This window comes from Girardinichthys multiradiatus, chromosome 11 (assembly GCF_021462225.1).
Source record: "Girardinichthys multiradiatus isolate DD_20200921_A chromosome 11, DD_fGirMul_XY1, whole genome shotgun sequence".
Classification (NCBI taxonomy): domain Eukaryota; kingdom Metazoa; phylum Chordata; class Actinopteri; order Cyprinodontiformes; family Goodeidae; genus Girardinichthys; species Girardinichthys multiradiatus.
In genome coordinates this window covers 8,936,537-8,956,759 of record NC_061804.1, presented here as the reverse complement: position 1 = coordinate 8,956,759, position 20,223 = coordinate 8,936,537, and the positions used below count along the sequence as shown (strand labels likewise).

Sequence of the window (20,223 nt, the reverse complement as noted above, 5' to 3'; positions counted from 1 at the left end):
GGGGATATTAAGCTAAATACCATCAAAACTGGAATTAAATGTGTTACTTTGTGAAATAATAGAGAGAGCTACCAAGAACAGCCTCTTCTTAACAGTAAAACCATTCATTGTTCAACTTCTGTAAGAAAAAAACTGGTTTATGACCAGATTCAGTAGCTGGTTTTTAATTTAGCACCAGTTAGATGAGCAGAGTCTTTCTAAGAAAGCTTCCTTTCTTAGAAAGAGACACAGAACAGGCTGGTCGAACTGATCGACAACTGGATTAAAAATGTAAAAACTTCCATATAACTGAGATAAGGAGTAAAATCTGTCTTCCCTCTGCACAACATGTGAATGTAGACAAAAAATGAAAACTTAACCACATGACGAGTGTTGATGTTTAAAAGTGTTTGACATTTAGTCTGGGTTGATCAACCTAGCTGACAGTGTCAGGATCTGCCAGTCTGGGCTTTGTGTTTGTTTTGGTTTTGCTGTGAAGTGTTTTTGGTTTCCTTATGTTGTGCATCTTAGTTTGGTTTGTTCTGTCATTTCTTCGTATTCTTTAGTCCACCCATTCACTGGTTTATTTATGTCCTTCTGTTTTTTCTGTGTTCTAACTTTCCTTCACTCGTGTCCTTTAGTAGTTCCTCCCCTTGTCCTTAGATCCCCTTCAGTTATTGTTTACTCTGAGGTTTATTTCCCTTTAGATTAGTTGTTCCCCCCAGCCTTGCTTGTAGTAGAGTTTCCTCCTGTATTAGTTCTTTATATTTATTTTGTCCTCGGTTTATTTATTCTAGTATAGTTCTCTGTGTTATTCCCTTATGTTGCAGTTCCTCTCTGGCAGTTAGTTGTATTTGATTATTTGCTCCTGCTAGGTTAGTTTCCTCTTATTGTTTATGTTTAGGTTTTCTGTTATCTTAGGTCTTTGTGTTCCCTGCTCCCCCATGCTAGTTCTGTATTTATTGTCTCTTTCTTACCCAGTCTCCCACTTCCTGGTTTCTAGTTTCTTTACATTTTCAGTAAGTGTTAACTACGAGCCTTCTTTAAAGTTGATATTACTCAACAACATGCCGAGCCCTAGTCCCTGTTTGCGTTTTGGTCCAAAACAATCTCAGACTATGACAAACAGAACTTTAAATGTCTTATTTAGCCCCAGATGACCCCAGAATCAAACCGCCCCATTGAACTTCACTGCCTCAAAGACATTAAAAAAACATCTGGATGTGGAAAACCTAATTCCAGTCTGAAGGCAGCCTTCATATTCCCTAGATTTGCTTCTGGGTCATCCAACCACAATAGATGGAGATATTTCTTCAGTTTTTCCATTAATGTTGGAGGTCTCTGCACCTCCACCACTAGTTTTATATTCACAGTGAAATGGAAAAAAACCCAGCAGGGCTTCATCAGCCTATAAGCTGCAAGAGAATATGGAGGGGAGAAGGTTTCTGAATTGACCACGGCACACGGCCAAGGGTCGTATCCTATGTGACGTCCATGTCCCCGAAGCCTGATTATGCCATGGGAAATTAGCATGCCTAGGCCGTAACCCCACCTGTCAACAACTTGCTCCCCGAAGCTAAAAGGTCAACATAGATGGAGGATTCCTGGACCTTCTCCAGGCTGAGCTCCAGGACCCAAGGCTAGACAACTTGTTTCTCACCAGTGAAGCTCCAGGAGGGTGTCCTAGTCTCCCTAACCTGCGCGAAGTTTGCCACTTCTTGTGGTGGGACATTTCATTGAGATCATGGATCCTCAACTATGGCCTTGTGATGTGGATTATTACCAAAAGAACTCAGGAACAAGGGTCTGACATGAGGTTTCCTGTCAGATGACGTAGTTCGGGCATCTGATTAGGATGTCTCATTGTTGGCGCCTCTCTTTGAAGGATTTCAGAGCACATCCCAGTGGAAGGAGAGCCTGGAGAAGAGCCCAAACTCCCTAAAGAACTCCCTAGGTCTTCTGGCTTGGAAACACCAGACAGTGGGATGTCTTAGTTTCCCTCCTGGACCTGTTATGCCTGTGGCCCAGTCTAAACAGAAGACAATGAGTTGATAAACAGATGGGGGAGCTCTGTGAAGATATCTTATGAGTGGAATTATTAAACATTATTTTACTGATCAGTGTGAGCTGATTACAGCAAAGTTCTGAAGCAGTAAGTTGTTCTATTCATTAGACTACAACTATTGTAACATCATATCATAAACCCTATGAGCTGCTGTTAAATTACAACATGTTTACACATATTAAAGTCTACAGCTCATTAAATACTCCAAAGATCCAGGGAGTTCCTTCCCTAAAGTGGAGTTTAAGTATCTCAGGGTCTTGTTCACGAGTGAGGGGAGAACGGAGCGGGAGATCCACAGATGAATCGGTGCGGCTGCCGCAGTAATGAGGGCGCTCTGTAGGTCCGTTGTGGTGAAGAGAAAGCTGAGCCGAAAACAGAAGCTCTTGGTTTACAGGTCGGTCAACATTCCTACCCTTACCTTTGGGCATGACCTTTTGGTCATGATCAAAAGAACGAGATCCCGGATACAAGTGGCTGAAAAGAGCTTCCTCCGCAGGATGGCCGGACACTTCCTTAGAGATAAGGTGAGGAGCTCAGAGTAGAGCCACTGCTCCTCCACATTGAGAGGAGTCAGTTGAGGTGGCTCGGGCATCTATACCGATCTATACCGGATGCCTCCTGGACGCCTCCAGGAGGTGTTCCAAACATGGAGGCCCAGGGGACGGCCCAGGACACGCTGGACGGACTATGTCTCTTGGCTTTCCTGGGAACGCCTTGGGCTCCCCCCGAGGAGCTGCAATGGTAAGTTAAAAGACAATCTCACAAAAATAAAAACTAAATGTACAAAAATAAACAAATACATGTAAAATATTCTGAGCATAAATCAGTTTTAGATTTACTGAGGTGAATATAAAATCTGTCCGTTGATCCAGTGAGTAAAACTGTTTTCTGCGAACAAACCTTTCAACCTTCAGAGTGTTTAAAAGTTAGTGTTGTGTGGTTAGGTATGGGAATGAATGATTACGCACGGCACGATTAGGCTGCACAGCTGTGAAGGCGTCATTAATACTGACAAATACAAACAGCTTCCAGACCCACATGCTGCCACCGTGATGATGTGTTGTTGAGAAAAAGCCTTATTTCAACCAGCCCAAGCCATGAATAACATCAACATGCCTTTGCAGTGAAAATGTTCAGGTACTGACCGACCTTTTTGCAGTCCAGACCCAACAGAACATTTGGCTTTCTGCTGTGTTTCACTCAAGGTTGGTTTTAAATCACATTCTCTTTTCATCTAAGGTTTACAAAGTAAACTTTATTTAGTTTTTTGCAGCATTTAAATCTGTATCCACTTAATACATATTTAAAATAAAAATACAATACAGGTGCATCTTAATAGATTTATCATCAAAAAGTTAATTACTTTTGGTAATTAAATTCCACAAGTAAAACTAAAATATTAGATAGAAGTATTAAAAGATAGAGTGACATGACTATGACTATAAAAACAGGTCAGTGGCACCACAAACACCATTTAAAGGAAGAAATTTAGGCCTTCTGAAAAGTATGCATGATTATCAAAGCAGGTGTTGGCAGTGTGGGCCGGTATCAAGTCCTACTGGAAAAGGAAATCAGCATCTCCATAAAGCTGGTCAGCAGAAGGAAGCATGAAGCGCTCTAAAATGCCCTGGTAGATGGCTCCATTGACTGTGGACTTCAGAAAACCAAGTGGACCAGAACTAGCAGATGGCATGGTACCCTAACTCTTTACTGATTGTGGAAACCTCACTCTGGACTTCAAGCAACATGGATTCTGAGCCTCTCCACCCCTTTGAGTTGAATTACTGAAACTTTTAAATTATATTCTAAGTTATCGAGACAAACCTGTACTACAGTTTGACAGCATTATTGTTTAACCATGCTGGACTTTATCATATAATGTGTCAAAATTGTTTTACAACATAAAAATGTTTACGTACAGAACAAAGTGCAAAGTGCGTATCACTAAATTCTGTTATTTGGGAACATCAAGGTAAACATCATGGTTCTGAAGAAAAATCAGCTCACGTCCACATGGGTACCTGTAGCATCCAATCAGCCCAAACTCCTACATTGTATGATATGCAATTTGTAGGAATCGCTGATGACTGGATTTTACCAACAGCTGCCATGCTGCATTCAGGTACAGCTTGGACACTAGGCTGTCTAAATAGCAAAACAACTCCAAAGTTATTTAACCTGTTTTATTCTCAAACATGGGAACAGCTTTATTTAAAAATGTCTAAACATCAACATTAACCGTTTTCAGTTAGTTATATTGTTGTATTAATTATCTATCTATCTATCTATCTATCTATCTATCTATCTATCTATCTATCTATCTATCTATCTATCTATCTATCTATCTATCTATCTATCTATCTATCTATCTATCTATCTATCTATCTATCTATCTATCTATCTATCTATCTATCTATCTATCTATCTATCTATCTATCTATCTATCTATCTATCTATCTATCTATCTATCTATCTATCTATCTATCTATCTATCTATCTATCTATCTATCTATCTATCTATCTATCTATCTATCTATCTATCTATCTATCTATCTATCTATCTATCTATCTATCTATCTATCTATCTATCTATCCATCCATCCATCCATCCATCCATCCATCCATCCATCCATCCATCCATCCATCCATCCATCCATACATCCATCTATCCATCCATCCATCCATCCATCCAGGCACTGCCTATGCTTGATTCATCAAAAAAATCCAACCAGTCAGTTCTAAACTTTCCACTTTTTTTAATTTTAGAAAATAATAAAATCAAATTATTTTAGAAATTTAAAAAAAATATGTTTACTGCTGACTGAGGTAAAAAAGATCTGATATTTTTATTTATTTTTCTTGATTGAAGCATACTGAAAACGTACCGAAGTGTGATTTTAACCTAGTGTTACACCTCTAACTATGATGTAAGATTGAACAGCTTTGTCAGGACTCAGTTATTACATGTGGGATCATAAACGAAAAATGGGCTGTTTTATTTTCTTTTCTTGAAGACATTTTGATTTTCCTGCATGTCTCTTTTGTGAACTACGAAGCATTTGATTGGACCGTCTGATAACTGGTTGCAGAATAATGGATTATTTTCCACCTTTCTGTCAGGGAACAGCGAGTAAACAATGATTACGGCTTGTCTTATTTGTCTGGTACTTCTACTGCCCAGTCTGCTTCGATTGCTGGAGTTTTCTTCATCAATCCCGAGCTGTAAATTTTTAGAAAACATCACTGCAAAACTGCTTGTTAGAGCAAAGTCAAAATACAGATTTGTTTCACTGTTATCTTCATTTTGGAGCCAAAGCATGAACCCCATATGCAATAAATACTGCAGCAGTTACAGTAGCTCTACACAGCCCTGGTAAAATACCAGCTTTTTATGATGTAAAAGTGAGACCCTCATAAATCCTTTCAAAACGTGTCCACATGGAGGCATTTGCCACTCAACTGGAAAACGGACAAATTTGTTAGGAAAATAGAAATTTAAAAAAGGAACAACCTGGCATGCACATCCTAAACATTATGACTAGATTTTAGCATTCAGTCTTCTTGGGTTGAAGTCCGTCAGCATCCAACATCTTGACTTTGCAATATTTGTCCACTCTGTCTCTCTCAGATGGAAGTTCTGTGTTTTTTGTACCATCCGGAACAGTTTAGTTTCATCAGACCATAAGACATCTTCCCACAAGGTTTTAAGAGATTTAGCTTCTGTTTTTCAGCCCAACTTGTTTGTCCAGTCATATGGAGAACACAGAAAATCCCTAGAGCTCCCTCAGCATTACTGCAGGACATTGGTGAACAGATTTGTTCCCATAAAATCTGGTATTTTAACAGACACTGTTCCAGCCAACAGCAAGGCCTCGGTGCTCCACAGAAAGAAGGCGAATTACTGGAAAGAGAAATGGAGGTGCACTGTATTCCACCAGGACTTTATTTAAACCAGAGCAGATTAAAGCACCGGGTGATGAGCCAATACGTAGGGTGCAGGAGTGGATTATGTGTTGTGAGAGCATGGGAGTGGAGTGGAGTGTCATTGAATACCCTTATGAAACTACCCACACAGTTTACAATTCAAAGGACATTAATATGGTGTAATTCTGGATCGCCTATATCTAAAGAAAGGCCCACTGAGCATAGTACTACAGAACAGCTGTGATAGATCCAAGGCATGTTTAAATCTCTCCTTTACATACTCAAATCATTCAGTTGTGGTCTATATATGAAGGGAAACAGCAATACTTTACCCTGAACTCCTAGTTATTGTACCTCCACAGGCTCCTCTTTTACCCCTGTTCTGAGATACCGTCTGAGAGCAACTCGTTTTGGTGCCGTCTCTTTAAATGCTTCTGAGGCACTTCACCCCCTGCACTTCTGTAGTTTTTGTAGTTTGTTGACAATTCTCTAGTGACGCAAAAACAATGCTAAACTGTTTATGTAATAATAATATGAAAACACGCAGTACGGTTCTGTCCTCAAGGAGTTACAAGCAGCACAGAGCTCTAACATAAGCAGAAGGTACGATGCTACTGCTATCAGTATGATGGTCAGGACATCATATCAACACACAATGAATTCATGTCTAAAATAAAGTTTGTTGTAATTTTTATTTGCAGCTTATCACTTTGCTGCGTCCGTCATTTCCATAGACAGAAGGAATTGATCCCTTAATCTGATGAAGTCTTCCAGCAAATATTTCTTGATACTGGCGGAGGTTGCTGAAGTAGACATCCTTGAAGTGGGAAAATAGGAATTTTCCCATTTCAATTTTCCATGAAAAATAAAATTTTACCAGGCACTTCGAAGAGGTTCCGATGCTGGGGGATGGTGTCATGAATTGTGTGGGTTAATACACCCAACAACCGAACCAAACTTATCCTCTTGCAGCTTTAGCATACTTGAGCTTGGACTACAAAATCGCAGTGAGAAATAAAAATGGCAGATATGCAAGTTGGTCAGCTAGACGTCCATGACCTTGTTTAACTATTCTGCAGCAAATACAGTGATGTAACAGTTCAAAAACCGTAACAGATGAAAACTGAACGGACTGACAAATATGACCCAAACAGAGTATAAAGATATTTCTGTAACATCTGGAGAGATTAAAATCAACTTTTCTGCACTACAGACTCCAAGTACACAATAGTTATTTACAGGCTAAAAAAATTAATTTTGCATGATATGTCACCTTTAAGCTTCAAGTTAGCACATGGAAAACAGTTCAGTAAATTCAATTGGTCTAAAATAAACACTGTATAAAGTCTCAGTATGATGCAACTTGGCAGATATGACATGCTTTGCATTCATTGGCTCTCACAACCATTTACTAGAAAGATGTTTAAAGTTCTTTCAGTTCCAGTACTAAAGTGGATCTAGTGGTTGCTTGGCACCAGTTCTGTTTCTACCAGCAGAGCCCTGATGGAGCAATGAAGGGAGCACCAAGTCTGACAGCATAACACCATTTCTCTCTTGGCAATAACTATTAGCTCGGCCATCTTTAAAACCTTTTTTCAGCCCCCTGCACCACTCTGCACAGTTTTAAACTCGACATTTGTTTCAATATTTGTAGAAAAATGTGAGCAATTGCAACAAAACTGCTGAAATATCCCTCCTGAGTCACAGGGTGGCGATAATCTCTACATTACAGACATAAAAATTCAGAGAAGAAACATATAACTATAACTCCAGTCCTGGAGAGCTACTGTCCTGCAACCTTTAGAGGCATCCTTGCTCCAACACACCCGAATTAAATGGCTCAATTACCTCCTCCCCTTGCCACCAGGCCTAGTAAGGAGGAATTCATTTGTCACACGGACTCATCGTCATGTTCAACAAACCAGTTTGAGATGATTTGAGCTTTTTGTGACATGGTGCGTTACACCATAACTTAATTCATTTTTCACGGAGACGATTCACAGTAAAGCTGAATCATTTAAATCATAGGAGTCATTTTCCACCAGGACAATGTTTAATTTTTAACCTTCATGTTTGTTCCGAATGTGTAACTATTGTTAATCATACTATTTATCTCGTCTCCTCTGGTGTTGTTTATTTCCACTTATTTCCACTTCTTCGTAGCCAATCCGCATGTCAGAAAATTATAAAATGATTAGATATTCTGGGAAGTGAATAAACTGAAAAAACATAAAATTCTTATTATTCCTCTTAAAACTGTTGATATTATGACTCCCTTTGTAAAGTATTTTTTGTTTACCATGTCCAACATAACAGCACAAACACCAGCCCAGTAACACATGCAAGCGTTTTAGATTATAGACTTACTGGTAACTGTTTTTCCAGGCAGTTGTTGAAGTTTTTGACTTGGTTGGGCTTCAGCTTCTTGAGGGGAATACGGGTTTCCCCGATAAACTCATTGTGGCGGAATTTGTCCTCATCACACACTGAGATCCTGAGAGATGAAGATCAGAAAAGATGGAGGAGAACGTGAATACAGTGAAGCTCAAATTAATGCTTTGCAGCTTAGAGGAGACTTAAGAACCATAAAATTTATTTTCCATCACGCCATCTTTACCATTAGAGTTATGGATTCAGTTCGAAGCAAAACCTTCCCCTTCAACCTGAAATACAGTCGTGCTGCAGTAAAGGAGTCAAGGAGAGCTTTGTCAGACCCAATCAGGATGACAGGAAATGATGGGATAATTATATGTTAGGAAGCATTAAACTGTGCACAGAATAAAAGACTTGCGGATACTTATAAAGGAGTAGAGATGTTTTGATGAGAAATCGATTCATTTGCAGGAAAAATTCTCCTGATTATGCAAAAAAACATGTAAGATTAAATAAATTATTCATCTTCAACAGATCTTTCTGTGCTCTCCTCTGTTACGGTGTTGGATAAAACAAATTGCCCTGTTAACAGATTCGTATTTTAAGACACTTTATGCATAAACGCAGCACATATCTTCAATGCCAGACAGTATCCTTGAAGAATATTTCTATATAAAAGATAAATATTACAGATGCAATAGGCCAGATTTCCCTTCATTGGCTCTGATTGGTTGTGAGCAGGGCAAACACTCAACAATCTGATATTGCAGTGTGGTGCTGATGGTGTAGGGGTGAAAGCGCGCAACCATATGCAGAGGCTACAGTCCTCAAAGCAGCTGTCCAGGGTTCGAGTCCTGGACCTGGCGACATTTGCCAAATGTCTCCCCCTCTCTCTACCCCTCTTTCCTGTCTGCCTACTGTCAAAAAATAAAGGCCACTAGTGCTGAAAAAATAACTAAAAAAAAAACAAAAACAATCTGATATTGTTTCTTTATTTATTACCTGCATAAAAACTAAAAACCACAACTATTTTCCATCTACAAACACCAAGCAGCATTAAATGTAATGCATTTTCTTAAGTTAGATAAAAATCAGGTAACAGAGACAAAGGCTTTGATCCATAAATAGGAATAATCTTGGAAGTTCTTCACTTTTAGCATCTCTAATTATGATTCGTAACAGAGGATTGTGCTAATGTCCTAAGCCATCCATCCATCCATCCATCCATCCATCCATCCATCCATCCATCCATCCAATCCTCCCAACAAAAATCTACCATGAGGTCACATAGTTTGATAAGGGAGCCTAGTTTCTCCTACAGCTCAAACTGCCTCAAAAGAAATAGAAGACAACATTTCTTAGAAAATATGCAATTAAATCAGATTATACGTAAGATTTGACCATTTTCTGATTACTTAGCTCCATAATTCTTGAAAATACTTAACCACAAATAATATAAACTGATAGACAATGGCTACAAAATGTTTGTTTAGGAGACATAAAATGGAAGTAGAGAGGGACAAATTCAGAAAGCGTAAGTATGAATCAGGGTGTATCCCTGATTCATACTTACAACATCCTAACATCCTGAGAGGTGAATTTAACTAGAAAGTGTGTATTTTTGCAGCAGAAAATGTGCTGAATAGCAGATAAAAAGCAGTGGTGTTGTTGTGGCAGGCTAACAGCTCTGCTGCAAAGCCTCCTCCTATGAGCACGCCATGTTATTATTAATATTACTATTATACCACCACCAGGGCAGATCCAGATAGAGCCATGCAGTTGTGTCGTTTACACTAAATTGTGACTCGACTATCTGAATGTTGCTAAAACTGAGAATCCCTGGAGTAAGCAAAGGTTTTTTGAAACTGTTAAACCTCCATTTCCTGCTCTTAGCTGAAAGGAGTAGCACCGGTGTGGTCTTCTCATACCAGCCTGTCTGGCAGCAGGCCACCATGCCACATTTAAACTCTCTTTTCTTTCCCATTTCTGATGCTCAGTTTGAACGTCAGCAAGTCATATTCACCACATCTAGATGCCAATATGAACTGACTTGCTGCCATGTGATTGGCTGAGTCTCTGTTTGTCCTAAGCAATTTGAAAGTTACTGGTGAGTGTATATCCACGAACAAGAACTGGACAAAAGATAATTGAAAAGCAGATAAATTCTATGGAAAACGGGGAGATCTTCAGAAAACCTAAAGAAATACTGATCAAGGCCATTTTAAGAGACTAGAACAAAGTCTTGCTGCAAAGATAAAGCTATGAGAATATGAATTCAGACAGAAATCCCACAGATGTAGAAGAAGAACCTGTAAAAAAGTGAGCTTTTGGTTTCACTTGTCAGACTGGGCATCTATATTCCTCTACAGCATTTGATGAAAGCTATAATGGAAACCAATAATCTGAGCTCTTAGCAGACCTACAGCATGTCTCCAATAAATGCAGAGCGGTCCCTGTGTAAGAACTCTCGGCCTTGACATGACATGATTCGCACTCAGGCTCGTGTAGATGAGTACTGTTTGTTTCAAGTGCTTTCTCTGCATAAGCGTCCAAATGAAGGAAAAACATGCTGCCTTTGTGCACCCAGCCACATAATGTAATATGACTGTAGGTTGCATGTTGCGCAATCAGACATTCAATATCAATAATAGTCCTGACAACAGCGAGAAAGCCCTGTTGAAATCATGATTCAATTTACAGAAATAAATGAGTTGTGTTATTTGGCAACGCGGAGAGCAGTCCACTGAAATGGTTCATCAGATCATGCCTCTGCATGCTGATGCTTCAGATCGCCATTGTAATTCAGCGCAGCAACAATTCAGTGAATTCTCATGCTCTGCAACACAAAATAATCAGCAGCATACACTAATGTGTTTGCAGGGTGTTGATAAGGGTGGCAGTCAATCACTGCAGGTCAGAAACTACATCAGCTGCTGAAATACAACACACTGTCTCTGTGTGAAGGTTGTCTCACACGAAATACTCAACCGGACACCTACTTCCTTAGTTAGAAAAAAAAGGCATTCTGCGTCTTTAACATTAAATACGTTTTACCTATTGACTAATTTAGTGAAAGGTTCAACAGATTTAGAGCTGGTGCTCTGATTGTTAGCCAGGCCGTGAAGAACGGTACCAAAAAAAAAGACAAACTACTGACATCTTCCTCTCTAATCAATCCACCTAAAACTGATCCGTGCATATGGTTGCGTAACCTACCCCCACCACTTGATTGCACACTTTTAACACTTTGGTACAAAGATGGGAGCCAATGGAGGTGAAGTAGCACTTGAATTACATAAATGTGTTTTTTCACGGGGACTTAAAAGTTTTTTGGCTTCAAGTCTTCCCTTACGTGTTCTTACAGAACAGAAAGGCAATAAAAGACATCTAGGCCCCCCACCTGAGCGTGAGAGCAAAAATATTCAGCCTGTTCTGATTGGGAGCTTTCACACATACAGAAACAAACTGGATAAACAGGAACGTTGTGCATTTATGGACCTAACAAGCAGTTGTCGAGTTAACGCTGTAGAATGGATATTTGTGCTTTGAGTAGAGCTGCAACTAATGATTATTTTGCCAATCATTTAATCTGTCGACAATTTTTTCGATTACTGGATTAATAATCAGATAGCAAAAGGTGCTTAATAGGAGATTTACAAGATAGGTACCAGGTGAAGCTAAAATAATGCTGCTTGAGGAGTTCTGGATAGAGCATATTTACAGACAAAGAAGGTTTTTCATTCTAAATGCAACATTGTTTTTATTTTTTGTCAAATGTTTTGCCTAATTACTGCTCTGAGTGGGTTGTTCTTTCAGCAAATGGCATGTTTTAGAGTCTGTATTCTCCAGGTAACGATTATTCGATTACTAAATTAGTTAATATAATCAATAATTGATTAATCGGATTAATTGTTTCAACCCAACTTTAGAGACTGGTAAAAATTGTTTATCAGATAAACTAAGTCTACAAAAGAAAGAGCAGAGCATTATAAAAACAAAAGAAACATTTCATTAGGCTTTCCTTCCTCCATTTGTTTCCTTTAACTTGTTTTTTAAACTTTTTATGACCTTTGTTCTGCCCTCATTTCTTCCAAAACGTTTTGCATTTACTCTTTTTTATTATCTGCCATTCCTTTTCCATCTCTCCCCAGTTCCTGTGATTATCTTTAATTGGCTCACTTTACCTCACTTCCTTCTTTCTGGGTTTAATCTGATTCTTTCCTTTCAGTCTCTTTTTTCTTCATCCCACTGTCTTCTTTACTAATTGAATTTCTGATTTACTTTAGTTTTCCTCCTTCCTTACCACAATGTCTGATAGTTTCTCACGCTTGGTTGTCTTCTCTTTTCCTCTCGACCTTCATTATTTCCATTAATTCGATTTGTTCTCTTTTTTCCAGGCATCTATATACTTAGTTCCTTTCTTAATGCTTCCTTTAAGTCAAGTTTGTATTAATTACTAGTGTCTTATTGCCTAGTTTTCTCAATGTAGACATGCTTGTTTTTCTTTCTTATTATTATCAGTCTGTATTATAGTGGCACAGTGATCTTACCTGAGAGTTTTGCGGACCATATCCTCATCGGTGATGCCGTAGTAGGTCAGGGTCTCGTTCCAGACGGGGTTGAGTGTGTTGTGCAGGGTCTTGGTTCTGAGTTTATTGGCCTGAAACACAAATCACATCCTCTACTTAATGTTCATGATTGAATACTGGTTCCTCTGACAGCTCATCCCGAGAGTCATTGAAATATGACCAGAATTTGTTTAACTTCCAGGAAAATACGCCAAAGCCTCCTTGCATGACACCTTGTAACATGTATGCAAAGCTAATTTCTCAGTGCTGCATACATACAGGGCCTTGCAAAAGTAATACCCTTGTTCAAAACTAATGGGACAATTAAGTTCCTTAACCGTCAGCCGAAAATACAGGCTAAATGCAAACGGCAAGCCAACTGTCTTGTTTATTTCCGCGAGGAATAAACAGGACAGGTGTGTATATATGGAGTGTGACCAGGTGAAACAAGAAGACAGATTAACTAGGTGCAGGTGAACCGGATAAAGTTAATTAACAGACAGAACAAAACGTGGCTGGAGCAAAAACAGAGACTCTTGAATACAAACAAACAAAAACTAACTAACGCATGACCAGAAAAATAAACAGAAACATGATTCAAAACTTGAACTGTGAATAAGACCAACAAAAACCCAAAAACACCCACAAATCATGACAATAAGAGCCCCGTGACGTAGGAGCCAATGATCTGATGGCCAGCGGCGGGACTAGGAGAACCCACAGTGGAGCTCAGAGGCGCGTTGCGAAGACTGCTGGGACCTTTGGCGAGGCCGTGGTGATCTGCGGCTGAGCCGCCGGGACACAGAAGGCGGAGAGGGTGCGTCCTTGCACCCCTCGGGGACAGGAACAGGAAGTGGAGACAGGTCCTCCACAAACTCCTCCGGAACGGAACAGAGTGTGAGGGCGGCTCGAGCCAGTCCTGGAGGCTGCCAGCTATTTCCAGCCTTCTCCATGGTGAGCTGGGAGAGGTCAGCAGCTGAAAAAATTATTTGGCCAGCACCTCACCCCTCTTGAATTCCCTCACCATTCCTTCCACTTGGTCCCGTTGGCTGGTTCTTTCTGTCATAATGTGGGTTTCTGTTGGACCCATGTGCAGGGAAGAACTCCTGAAGCTTGAAGTTTGCAGGTAAGACGACACTGTATTGCTCATAGCTGGACACGGACAGGGTACCAGGCGAGCAAACAAACACAAACAACACATAAGGAACCAGTGGGGGCAAAAGGAAACAAATGGGCTTAAATACAAAACTGGACAGCAGGGGGAACCAATGACACACTTCACCAGACAATCAGGGGAAAACACAGAACTAGTGTGGGCTTGGGGTGTAGGGAGACAGAAAACAAAGGACTAGACCAGGTAAAATAACAAAACACAAACTCAAGAACTCAAAACACAAGCAGGTATGACAGACAAAGGATAAATATGTGGGATAAAACCCTCATGCCCACTGTTAAATAAAGTGGAAGATGTGTGATACTGCGAGCCTTTTTCTCATAGTCAAAGATCCATCTCTCTCTACCCTCCAACCTTGTGAAATGTTGCAGGTTAAGGGGCTGTCCCCATGGCCCCATAACAGTGAAACACATACGAATATGTATTTGCAGGGGGAATTATTTCTGACCAAACTCAGTAATTGATATCAAAACTGTCCGTTTTTGATCATTAATTAATCAGTATATTCGTGTAACTGCCGACCACCAGAAACACATTTATTCATTTTAAATGCTCCTGTTGGGAGTTAAATTGTTGCGAGGACAGCAGCAATGCTTCTGATTAATGGTGGTCAAGGTGGCATAAAGTGATTTATATGCTGGACTATCAACAGATTAGACTGAAGTAGGGTTTGACGATATAAGAAAAATATATAATTGCAAAATTATGGCTGAAAATTACAAAGATTTTGATTATGATTAACTTACATTTTCCTGACTTTCTTCTTTCTTTACCACTGAACAAGCCACAACCAATCTTAGCACTTCAGTCAATAAAAACATACATCAGGTGTGAGCATTAAGGGCAGTCAGAGTCCATCCAGCTGGCCAAATATATTATCAATAAGCATGATGCTTGAAATATATTAACTTACCAAACATTGCATCTAAACAGTCATTTGTAATTATTATAATGCACACACTGATACTAAAATGATGATTGCAATTTGATATGTTCTGAATTCAAACAGGGAAAATGTAACATGCAGTGTTTATTAAAAGCTGTGCATGGTTCAGAGCCTTAAAACATTCTTAATGTGGCAAGAAAACAAGGGAGTAGTGGAAAAATAAATTCATATCTTCAGCAAAAACTGAGCTTTTCTTGGACAGCAATGGACCTCCACCGCAGCTAACAGGTGAAGGTTGGTGCTACAAATGAGCAACTGGTGTCCTAATCACTTCAGCAGCAGAGGCTAAAAAGGTTCTGCTCTCTATCCAATTACTACATCACTTTCCCTTTTGACTTGGATCTCTGCTCTAACTAGCTTTAATTTCAAAAGCCACTTATATCTGAGATAGCCACTGCGGTGATGAGGCTAAAGAGAGATGTGTGGGAGGTCTGATGTGCAGGTGCACTTTAAAAAAAGATCTCCTGGATGACTGAGAATCAACAGAAATACACAATCCTCCACATTTAAACACCATAATGGCTCTTGAAAGCAACTTAATTTGAATCCAATAAATCTTGCGCTTGATCTAATTTATGTTTTCATGGGAGTTGTTAATAAATTCTCATTTGTTGGAATCACTGTTGTCCTTCAGACCGTGCAGAGAACCCAACCCATAAGCACAAATAAACACGGTGCCACACTGTTCAATGTTTTATAGAGTGTGCTCCACATGTCAGGAAACTGCTCTATACAGGGCCTTGCAAAAGTATTCGTGCCACTTTATCTCCACATTTTGTGACAAGGACAAACTTCAGTAATGCACGGCAAGGCACGTTTATTAATATTGCACATTTCAGTAGCAAGACAATTCAAAGTGCTGTACATGAAAAAAGAAAAAGACACATAATAGAAAAAGTACATTGCAGTGGCATAAAGGTAGTTGGATAATTAAGAGAATAAAGAATTACTAATTCAAAAGATGATAGTAAAAAAATAAGTTAAATAAAAAATTATGATAAAATGATTGATAAGAAAATGAAAGGAAAGTTGGACTGAAAACTTAACTAATAATGTTTAGATGACACATTCAAAGGCCACTCTGGTTCTGGTTCTGCAGAGTAGATTTGAGCCAGAAGACCTGAGAGGTCTGGGTGGTAGATACACTGACAACAAGTCTGTAATGTATTTTGGTGCTAAGCCATTCAGTGATTTATAGACTAACAGAAGTATTTTAAAGTCTATTCTCTGAGCTACAGGGAGCCAGTGTAGGGACTTTAGAACCGGGGTGATGTACTCCACTTTCTTAGTTCTAGTGAGGACGCGGGCAGCAGTGTTCTGGATCAACTGCAGCTGTCTGATCGACATTTTAGGCAGACTTGTGAAGACACCGTTGCAGTAATCAATTCTACTAAAGATGAACGCATGAATTAGTTTTTCAAGGTCCTGCTGAGACATTAGTCCTTTAATCCTGGAGATGTTCTTTAGGTGATAGAAGGCCTACCTAGTTACTACCTTTATGTGTCTCTGAAGGTTCAGGTCTGAGTCCATCACTACACCCAGGTTTCGAGCCTGACTGGTGGTCTCTAGTTGTATTAACTGAAGCTGTGTGCTAACTTTTAAATGCTCTTCTTTTGGTCCAAAGATTATTACTTCAGTTTTGTTTTGATTCAGCTGAAGAAAATTCTGGCACATCCAGGCATTGATTTCTTCTAAGCATTTACCCAGCGCTTGAATGGGTTCATGGTCACCTGGTGACATCGTAACGTATAGCTGTGCGTCGTCTGCATAGTTATGATAACTTACATTGTTGTTTATTAAAATCTGAGTTAGGAGGAGCATGTAGATATTGAATAGAAGGGGCCCTAAGATGGACTCTTGGGGAACGCCACGTGATTTTTGTGCTCTCTGATGTAAAGTTACCTACTGACACAAAAATGTCCCTGTCCTTCAAGTAGGATTTAGACCAATCGAGAGCTGCTCCAGAAAAGCAGACCCAGTTTTCCAGGTGCTCTAATAGAATGGAGTGATCAACAGTGTCAAATGCAGCACTAAGGTCCAATAATACCAGCACCGTGGTTCTTCCACAGTCTGCATTTATACGGATGTCATTGAACACCTTTACAAGAGCAGTCTCTGTACTGTGGTGAGCAGGAAGCCTGACTGGAAGACATCGAAGCGGTTGGTCATTAATGTGATGTGGATGTGCTGACCGCCTCTCTGATCTTTTGGGTTTTTTCAGTGAAGAAGTTAGCAAATTCATTGCAGGCCCTGGTAAGTTCAGTTCAGTGTATTCCTTGATATTTTATGTCAGTTTAGTATAAAGTATAGCATATTTGTGAAGTGGGAAGAACATTATACATGGTTTTTGAACTTTTGTTTTTACAAATAAAAAATCTAAATAAATGTACTTTGCATTTGTATTCTGACCCCATATGTCATGCTTTGTAGGACCACCCGTTACTTCTGATACAGCTACAACTCTTTTGGGGTCTGTCTCTACCAGCTTTGCAGACTAAATATTTAACCCATTCTTCTTTGAAAATTAGCTCAATCCCAGTCAGATTAGATGACGAGTGAAGAGTGCATAATTTTTTATGTCTTGCCACAGATTCCGAGTTGGATTTAGGTTCAGACTTTGACTATGCCATTCTAACACATGAATATGCTTTTGATCTAAACAATTCCATTGTAGCTCTATCTTTAACATCAGGTCTTCTACAGTTTCTAACAGGTTTTCTTCTAGGATTGTCCTGGTTTTAGCCCCATCCATCTTCCCACCAACTCCAACCAGCTTCTCTGTCCTTCCTGAAGAAAAGCATCCCCACAGCATCATGCTTCCATCACTGTGTTTCAGGGTGGAAGTAGTGTGTTCAGGGTGTTGTGTATTGTTAGTTCCACATAGTTTTGAGGCCAAAAAGTTTAATTTTGGCCTCACTGGATTGCAGAGCACCTTCCTTCACGTCTGCTGTGGTCCCTACATGGTTTGTAGCAAAGGGACTTCTTACTGGTTTTCTTAAAACAATGGCTTTCTTCTAGTAACTCTTTCATAAAGGCCAGATTGAACAGTTTTCCTGTCAGCAGACTCTCTCCCCTGAGCTGTGTAACTTTGCAGCTTCTCCAGAGTAACCAAAGACCTCTTGGCTGTTTCTCTGATTGATGCTCTCCTTGCCCAGCCTGCCAGTTTAGGCAGATGTTCATGTCTTGGTAGGTCTGCAGTTGGTCCTTCCTTTCTACATGTTCAAATGATGGATTAAACAGAGCTCTGAGACATGTTCAAAGCTTTGGATGTTGTTTCATAACCCAACCCTGCTTTAAACTACTCCACAGCTTCGTCTCTGACCTGTCTGCTGTGTTCCTTAGTCTTCATGAAGCTGTTTGTTCTCTAAAGGATTTCTTAGGCCAAAAGCAGAACAACTAGGTTTACACTGGTATTAAATCCCATACAGGTGGCAGTTGGTGAGACTGGATTTTAAGTAGGGGTATCAGAGTAAAGGAGGCTGAATACAAATGCACACCGTACTTCAGACTATTATTTGTAACAAAATGTGAAAACCGTATCAGTTTCCTTCAACCCGATGTTGGTCTCTCAGATAAAAGTAAAATTTACTAAACTAAACTCTGTGGTCTTCACGTGACATAAAGGGGTATAAAAACTTTTCCAAGGCTCTGTACAACTAAAACTCATCTTTTTATCTTACTTCATCTTTTGGTTTAGATTTTTTTATGAAATTATCCATTTTATTATTCATCTTCTTTTATTAAATTATTTTATTTGCTGAATGCAACTGAACCAGTTGACCACAGGACAGCAGTTTTATTCCTTGATGGAGGGTTATGCATCTATTACTAAATGCAAATGTCATCTAAAAAAAGAAATGCCAATATGAACATCTGAAGAGGCTTCTTAAGAAGTTTTAAAGTGACAAATTATTTAAAGTCGCTACAATTTGAAATTTCTTCAAACACCTTAATATGACTTGGTATGACTTGGTTTAAATTTTAACAAAGCCTTAACAAAGTTAACGAGGCATCCCCATTGCACCATACTTGCTTCCTGTCCGTGCAGTTTAATCTGGAATAATTACAGGCATTTCATTGTGTTTGATTGTAGTTTCAAACATGATAAAGCTGTGATCTGGCTTTGCAGCAGGGCGTGAAACTTCACTTCTCATTAGGATGCAAACAGAACTTATGACCTCTTTAGCAGGTCATTAATGAGGCCCCTCGACTGAGCCTAATGACTATTTTGAGAACAAGTTGACAGAGAGAGACTCAGAAGGTGACAGCATCTTGTTTTGCCAGCAGAATATGCTAAGGCCTCTGTGAGGCTTCATACTGAGACAGGAGACAAATCCAATAGGCAACAGGCCGTCACGGAGAGCTTTATTTCACTTATTGGTCCAAGAATCCATGACAACTCAAATTTATTCGAGTTAAGCTGAAAGGAGCTTGGTTGGCATTAGGTGTGACACCCAACGGAACAGAGAAAAATACATGGAAACAACCCAGTATAAATTAAAACAAATGAGAGAAAAAATAAAAACACCTGTCCGTCAAATTATCAAGCCCCTAAAATAACTGCTTTGATGTCAGAAACTGTAAAAGGAGCATTAATATGAGCTTGGAAAGTTAATTTCCAAGCTGTGGGTACTGACACTGTTGCCATGACACCGTCTCACAGAAGATGCACCTCTTTATCAGCAGGGAGAGAAAAGGAGAGCAGCAGCAGAAAGCCAGACTAAAAGTGTACATCTTGACCTTCAGCATTTCAGCAAATGGCAGAAACTATTAGTGCATCTGTAAGAGCAAGGCAGGAAACGGCCTGGTTTTAAAGCATCCTAACATTTTTTCATATTACGGAAGCAGTTCTTCCTGAATGTAGATATATTATTAAGTCAGTTTTGGCAGAGTGGTGGTGGCTCATGGAGGATAATTACTGTTTGTTTAAAGTTAACCTTTAACTCAATTCTTACTGTGCATTTCTGGTTTGAATGGTAACAGCTGTTATGAGTCTAAAAGGACATGAAATTGCTCCAAGACATAAAACGCCACCGACCTTCCAGGACCTGAGTCTCAGTCAGAAGAAGCCGACAGGAGGTAAATATACAGGAAGATTGTGGGAATCACTCTGTGCAACCGTATAAAAGGGCTAGGCGTATGTAAAACCAGACATATAGCTGCAAAATGGCATTAATGTACAGGGTTGGACAAT

At 39.5% G+C, this 20,223-nt stretch overlaps 1 protein-coding gene across 5 annotated transcripts in view; it reads right to left on the bottom strand.

Annotated features, from left to right (window-relative positions):
* Positions 1–20,223, bottom strand: part of doc2b (double C2-like domains, beta) — a 250,966-nt gene that overhangs the window by 45,496 nt on the left and 185,247 nt on the right. For all 5 annotated transcript variants that reach the window (XM_047379277.1, XM_047379279.1, XM_047379275.1 and 2 more), the window contains 2 exons: positions 12,892–13,001; positions 8,336–8,462 (listed from right to left, as the gene is read on the bottom strand). In XM_047379277.1, coding sequence (XP_047235233.1) covers positions 8,336–8,462; positions 12,892–13,001 — 237 coding nt within the window. The remainder of the gene's footprint in view (positions 1–8,335; positions 8,463–12,891; positions 13,002–20,223) is intronic.